This window comes from Pinus tabuliformis, chromosome 7 (assembly GCF_031772625.1).
Source record: "Pinus tabuliformis cultivar Carrire ecotype Pingquan chromosome 7, CPIR1, whole genome shotgun sequence".
NCBI lineage: Eukaryota > Viridiplantae > Streptophyta > Pinopsida > Pinales > Pinaceae > Pinus > Pinus tabuliformis.
The window spans coordinates 1,619,244,197-1,619,252,117 of NC_142293.1; the positions used below are offsets into that span (position 1 = coordinate 1,619,244,197).

A 7,921-nucleotide genomic window follows, 5' to 3' on the forward strand; every position below is an offset into this window, starting at 1 on the left:
GCTATTTTAATTAAGATTTGACTGCTCACCCACTACGATTCCTCGTGATAGGATGGGTCGGTTGGAAAGCAGTGATGGACATTATTTTCCAATTTTATACTGTCCTGATACATTTTGTTTTTATTGGGTTTTGATAGTAATAATGGACATAATTTCCAATTTTCCCCTGGCCTGATATTTTTCTGGGTTTTGATAGCAATAATGCACATAATTTCCCAATTTTCCCTGGCCTGCTACATTTTGTTTTTATTTGGTTTTGATAGTAGTAATGGGCATAATTTTGATAGTAATAATGGACATAATTTTGCACTGTCCTGATACATTTTGTTTTTATTGGGTTTTGATACTAATAATGGACATAATATTGCAGTGTTCTGATATGTTTCGTTTTTATTGGGTTATAATAGGAATAAATTTAGGGATGATTTAATAACATTTAAGAGTTTTTGGTGCCGAGATAAATTTATAAGTGTTTTTAAATTTAAAATGTGTTTTTGATTGTATATATAGATTTCAATTTGGGTATTTTGATTGTGGAAGTTTACAAGTCAAATTTGTAGTTTTGCGAAATTTTAGCTGGATTCAGCAATGGCTCAGATTGTAGAGGTTCACAACTCAAACTTGTAATTTCAAGAAATTTGAAAATATACCCAAAAAAACTCCAAAATATCTCACAAATAAACTACAGCATAAATGGGTATTGTCCAACTATTAGACTATGTTTTAGAACTTTCAGCCTGGCCAGAATTCAGAAAAACAATTTTTCATATATAAATTTAACATCATAAAAAAAAAGCTAAAACAGTCCAGTTCCTATCGCTTTCAATGCATTTATTCCAGTAAGACTTGCTAAATTAAAATAAACACCTGTGCATGCACCTGAGTTCAACCCCAATTTACTGATAAAAATGTTTATCAATCTCCACATCACAGATATCGTAGTTATCCATGAAAATGTTTATCACCCTCCACATTAATTATACTGTAGCTACGATGGGTTAAGTTTTTTAGCTACTATTTTAAAGTCAACCGAGTCTAGCCTGTAGTCTGATATTACAAGGATTCCATTAACCACTGGACCAGAGCTCAACCCATAGTGATGAGCATTTCTAATGGAGATAAGATTAGGTATGACATTGTCTCTCTCCTCATTTCTTTTTGGCCATCGCCGGGAACATGATCTTTTTTAGGATCTGGTTTAACGATGAGATGGAGGTTTGGTAGTCTAATCCAAGACCAGACAAAACTATATATATGCCTGAGAGCTATTATTGGAAAAAAAAAACATATATGCCTGAGAGCTATTATTGGAAAAACAAAAAACAAAAAAAACCTACTCCAGACACTATTTCTATGGTTAAAAAAAAACTCAAAAAAAACCATACAGAAACCTGACAAATTGAGTCCTGTCATACCATTAAAGCATTCATAGGCATAAACATTTCTACAGTAGTTTCTTGATTGTTAGCAGGTTCAGTAAAGGCATTATTTTAACAGCAACATGATCACTGACAAGGTTAAAGAAAAGATTTGCAGAGGAAGCTGCTTGTTCCAAATCCCCAAAATTTACAGGAGCAGCTTCACTTCCATAGTATATGTATTCTTAACATCAATTCAAGATTTGACGACATTAACAACACCCAGAATACTGTTATTACTCGTATCTTTCTGCCTGTGGAGAAGCCAAGGTGGAGAAGCTGCTGGTAGCACGCGCTAGTCCCGGACGAACAACATCCCTTTTCAATACACGGGGGCTAGTGGGATTCGACCTCAGGCCTCCTCTGGGCGAGGAGGAAGAGTCAATGCCCTTCCTGAGAAGCTGCCTCAAGGCGCCAACTAGACGCACAGCAGGGTTAGCCCTGAATTGCATGCAGAAGGTCGTATGGGCTTCCAGAGCCTCTTCCATCTTAATAAGCCGATCCGATCTGCAGAACTCGTCTTTTACAGCTTCGCCACAGAGGCCGCAGATCCACCGCCCACAGAACCGTTCTCGCACGCGGGCTATGTAAGCCGGGGTGCACTCCTCTGTCAGTCCGCAGCACTCACAAGCCGCGCATACCACCTCGCAGTTCTGGGGAGGATTCGAACTCGCGATCTTGGACACATAGAGGCCGGGAGCCGTCTCTGACGAGGCACTCGCCGCCGCCATGTGAGCTTCCGCTTGAAGTCCTCGGCCTCTTAAGCCTTTTTGTGCTCTGTTACCGTGGTATTATTATTGAAATTTATCTTTCCTTCTCCCAGACGACATGCCTGCCTTCTTCCTCCTCTGCAAATACGCCGGTCTCTGTTATTTCAGACATTGCCAACACTCTCGGCTGTCTACCTTTAATGCTCTTAAACACTCTACGGTACTCGAACCCCCCACCTAGAAACCGCTCAGGGATCGAAAGAAACTGATATCTAGTGCCCTGCTCGTCTTCGTAGTGTTCCGATCGGTTGTGTCTCTCCCTTATATAGTATTCCAAGCCCCCTTATATAGTATTCCAAGCTCCCTTTTCTGGTAATTATTGTAAAGTTTGCCTTGACACGTGGAATACCAATCGAAATGTTACCCAGCCGGTTGCGAAGGGCCAAAAGAGGGAAGTTTGGATTTTTCCGCAAATGCGAAGTTTGATGATAGGCATTTCTTGGATTTTTCCGCAAATGCGAAGTTTTCGCACACTATGATATTGATCATAATTTAGTGCTCTAATTAATAGTAATAGTGAGATAGTTATTATTAGTGGTAGCCAATGAACGTAAGTTGATTTATTATTATTATTTTATTTGGAATTATTTACTAGTAGTTAGTAAGATGGTAAATTTTACTCTAAAAATGCAAGTTAACTTATAATTGTTGTTTAAAGAAAATTAAGTTAGATTTATAATTGTTGTTTAAAGAAAATTAAGTTAGATTTATTTATTTATTGTTTATAAGATGGGACACTTTCACTTAGGCTAAATGTCTTTGTTTGGATTTTGTGTAAGTAACCTATTCTTACATCCAAAGAAGACGAATTCTTCGCCAAACTTAAATAGTTTTAGGGCATACTCCAAACCCATAATTTTTATCTTAGTTATCATAACATATATTTTATACTTTATTTTGTGTAATTTTATATTTAGAAATTTATCATTTTATATTTAGAAATGTTATTTGCATTTTAATATAAACTTCGAAATGTGTAATTTTTAATATTTAATTGGAAATTGATATATAATATTTAAAATTATTTTATTATTTTAAAGAAAAATTATCATATAGAAAAATAATGGCAAGTAATAGAAAATTTGTTATTTTGTAGATAGGAGATTTTTACATTTTAGTAAGAGGGAGATGAGTCAAAGTTGTAATATTTAAAAAACATTAATAACCAAAAAATAAGAGAGTGTGTAATTTATTCCATATATGAAAGTACATTTAGTTTTATTTTAGATTTATTATGCACAACAAGGGATCAAGTCTTTAGAGGTGATTGCTATTTTTATTTTTATTTTTAAAATTAAAAAATTTGAGAAAATGTTTAGATAACTAGAAATTTTATCCTGTTTTTTGGATTAATCACATTATTAGTTAACCATCTAATGTGGTTTATCCTCCGGATTTTATCGAGAATGAATGATGTGATTAATTAAAAAGACATTCTCAAAATTATTATGAATTACAAAAGTCTGAAATCAAATTTCATTGTTCTTCACACATGATAAATTCCAAATTAAGATGCTACTATAATATAAGTTGTTGAGCATGTTAAGAATGTTGATATATACATTTTATTTAATGTGTTTGGTAATGTGCTTTATTTGATATAAATAAAACTTAAAATTAAGAACAATTAAATAAAAAAATAAATAGCTATATATTCACATTTTTTAAGAAAAGATTTAGATTTAAAATGGATTGGGCCCACATAAAAGAAAATCACAAATCCAAAAACAAATTTTTTTTAGATAAATCAAAATAAAAAAGTAATATTAATAATACCTTTAAAACCTTATAAATATTTAATTAATTAAATACATAATCATTCTAGTATTAGTATATCCACAAATAGAAACCAAAATAAGTAAATAAATGATAATTAATTTTTATTAAAAAATAATAAATAATAAATAGAAATAACTATTTTTTTTTAGGTAGATAGATGTATTTAGTTTGAAATAGGATTTTCGGAATTTTAATTTAACTATATTCTTATGGGGATTGTAGGGATTTAATCTTCACAATTTTTTTTTTAGTATTAATGAAGGATGGAGGGTTTAGTCTTAAAGAACAAAAAAATAGAGGGTTTAGATTTATCTTCAAAATGATTATGTCATTTTGGCTTTCTAATTTAATTAAAAAAAAATGTTATTATGAGATACTATATTTTTTGTTACAAGTATTTTTAAATATATATATATATCTTTAACTCACATATTAATTATTTTTATATTTAATAATAATAGTTTAAATAAATTTATAATTTAGTTGATTTTATGATTTTCATTTTTATTTTTACCATGGTAATGTGAGATATTATGAGGAAATGACTTATGCTTATAATGGATTGATGTCTATCTAGGTTTACTAACCATTTGATTAGAATTTTACATTATTACTTTATTTATATTCTTATTAGTCATTGCCAAGGTAGGACTCTAGTTTTTGATTTGCATATTGATCACTATTAGTTTTCAATTTACTATTTCAACCTATAATGTTTTAACTTTGAAAAATAAACATTTATTTTTCAATATTATTAATAAAACTATTTTTCGACCATAGTTTGAAGATATTATTGCAACATTTGCATATAATGTTATGCAGATAATTCTCACATATTTTATACATATTTGTGTAGTGCTTTTTTATTCTTAAGATTTATAGGATAATCCTTGAAAATAGTTCATACTCATGTAAACAACATATTTAGTGACTGTTACTTCCCACCATAATTTAAGCAAGTTTTTGCATAAAAAATGGTTGGGAATAAGACATAAATAAATATACTTACAAGAAGTTATACAAGGAGTTACTTCCCACTATTATTTATGTTTTCCTCCACACTAATGTTTTCCTTGTGGCCCAGCAGACAATTAATTTATCTAGTTCCTTAATTTATTAGTTCAACAAACAATTACATTAAACATTGACAATAGACAAAGATACACAAGGTTGACTATCAACCTTATGTAAAGATGTTATAAAAGAATGAACCATTATCCATTAAAAATATAGAACTAGCACAACCACATTAATAAATGTGGTTGATATACATAGTAAGTGTCAAGTTTATTTGAAAATAATACTTTAAATGTATGTATATTAACTTGAAAATGTATTACTAAATTATATATATATATATATATATATATATATATATATATATATATTTTTAAACTAGTTGTCCACAAGATTTAAAAATAAAAATGTATCAAACCCCTCATTAATTTGAAAAAACTAGTCCTACCATCCTACTCCACAAATACATAGATTTTGTACAAGTTTTCAACAAAAAAAAAGTGTAAATTGTACACAATCTTTTATAAGTGTTTTGTTATATTTATGATAAATAATTGAGATTTTTTTTATAAATAATTATTATTTTAATAAAAATAAAAATAAAATAAATATAATTTTTTATTTTATAATTAAAAATGAGAAAATAAAAAGATATTATATATATTAATTTTTATTTTAAAATATCATACCTATATTAAAACAAAAGTATCATTTGTCTATTGAAACATTTGTATTTTAATTATAAAGAATTCCTTCCCATGGCAAATGTTGTTGAGATTTGGGTTTTTCCCTGTAAAGTTTTGCAACCTTATAAAACCAAAATTCTATTGTAAATATTTTTAAAATTAAATTTGAGGAAAAGGACAAAAATCAATCCAATGAAGCAGGCCATTAACCCAATTAAGTTTGTTTCAAAACCTAATGAAACACTTAATACGTGTGAGATAAATAATTTTTAAATTAAATATATTATTTTTTTATTTTTCTCGAATAATGTATTAAACTGAAAATATTATCTTGAAATCAAATCTGGTACACTTGTCAATTTAAAAATAAAAATTCCTCAACTCCAATCCCAATATAAACCATATAAACCACACCTACTATATTAAAAATATATAGATTCACTAATATTTCCTACACTTTATCAAGTTAGCAAATCCATTAATTATGGTGCCTGAACTTATAAATAAAGTTATATAAATTAAAAAAATTAAAATTTCAAATGCTTGGTCCAAATTTAAGCTCACGTCATGAATTACGTGGCACCATGCTATATATAATGAACGTCTTGCTTCCTATGACGCGCATTGCGTGCATGTCTAATCACTTGTCTATGTGGCAATCTCGATTTGAATTGTCATTTTCAATGCCAAATGTCATTTGTCGTTACGTGCTGAAGATGTGGTGGGTGTGGGAGATGTTCAATGAGGTTGACGAGGACGTGTTTGCTTTGGTTAATGTAAATGGTTGGGAGGGTAAATATCTGAATTCTCATTATTGTGTGATGTAACTAATGGAGATGGAGAAGTGGAAACACCACATTGTGTGCATCTCTAAAGGGGATTAGGGTTTGTTTTAGTTTTTTTGGTGGTGATAATTTTGTTTAAAAAAATAATATTTTTGGTATGATTTTAATAAAATTTAATGGAAATTTTTGGAAATTTAAATTATAGTTGTAAAATTTTAAATATTTTAAAATTTTTGAAAATATTAAATCTATTCAAATCTTTTTAATTTCAAAAAATTTAAAAAAACATCAAATTTTAACCAAAAAATCTCCGAACAAAATAATGACCTACTTAAACAAATCCTTTCCCATCCATGATTTTATCTAGAGAATCATTATTGGATTGATTTTCAACGTAGTTTGCTTACACGCCATCGAAATATGGGTATTCTCAACTATATTGTTTTATCTTCAATGATTGAGTTTATATTAATCATTTCTTCATTCGCACATTATGAATATTGTTTGTCTTTCCTTTTCAGTGTTTGTCATACAATCCTATCCTAACATGAAGAGAATACCCGCAAGAGAATCCATAATACGTGTTTGTCATACAATCCTAACATGAAGAGAATACCCGCAAAACAATCCATAATACGTGTTTTGTAATATTAAAAGTATATTTGATACAAAATAAGAATAATATACTATTAATATTCATTTGAATTGTGAGAATTAATGGTGTAGTCTTAATCATCGGTCATATTCATAAGTCATTAAATGATCGTAAATAAACTATCCTAATTTGTCTTTTGATTCATTAATTATAGGTTATAAATTAGACTTCAAATTTCCAATTACATATATGTTATAATTTGTTACCACATATGGTAATAAAATATGTAATAGTAATTTTAATTTATGATTATTTTAAAAAATAATTATAATAATTAGTTCAGAGAGCTTTGGAAGGGTTTTTAGCTCTCTTAAATCTAAACCACAACTGTAATGTATTTCAAATTTTTGTGCCAATATCACTTTGGTGTAAAATCAATTTCTCACTCGATGTTCCACTCCAAAATCTCTCCTCCAAATTCTTTGTCTAAACCGCAAGTAAACATTCTCCAAAATAAAATCCTTCTACTTTCCCTAAGTTCTCCATGAAAAATAATCCCCCTCTTCCCAAAGTCCATTCACTTATACATCTCGGGAGTCAATGCCACCCACCCCATAATGTTCTTGCCATCCTCCACCTATCTCCTTATCCAAACTTAAAGTCCAGGAGAAGCATGATAATGCTAACCAATAATAATAATAATAAATACTGTGATTTTTTTTTATCATTCCTAATCGTAAATTGATTATTAATCCAACTTGATGTTAATAATACTTATTCACTAATTAAATTTAACCCCTATAGTATAATAAACTACATAGTACTAGTATATGCATATTAAGTGTAAATATGTAACTAAAATAAACCTATA

The 7,921-nt window shown here is 29.2% G+C and overlaps 1 protein-coding gene across 1 annotated transcript; it reads right to left on the reverse strand.

Moving 5' to 3' along the window:
* Positions 1-1,461: 1,461 nt before the first annotated feature.
* LOC149254422 (uncharacterized) lies at positions 1,462-2,436 on the reverse strand. Its single transcript, XM_089457028.1, has one exon. It carries the CDS (start codon positions 2,147-2,149, stop codon positions 1,655-1,657), a length of 495 nt encoding a protein of 164 aa, XP_089313154.1. The 5' UTR covers positions 2,150-2,436; the 3' UTR covers positions 1,462-1,654.
* Between the last annotated feature and the right edge of the window lie 5,485 nt (positions 2,437-7,921).

Bases quoted from the DNA above. Each gene is read 5' to 3' on its own strand.
- LOC149254422 (XM_089457028.1), bottom strand. From the start codon at position 2,149: ATGGCGGCGGCGAGTGCCTCGTCAGAGACGGCTCCCGGCCTCTATGTG.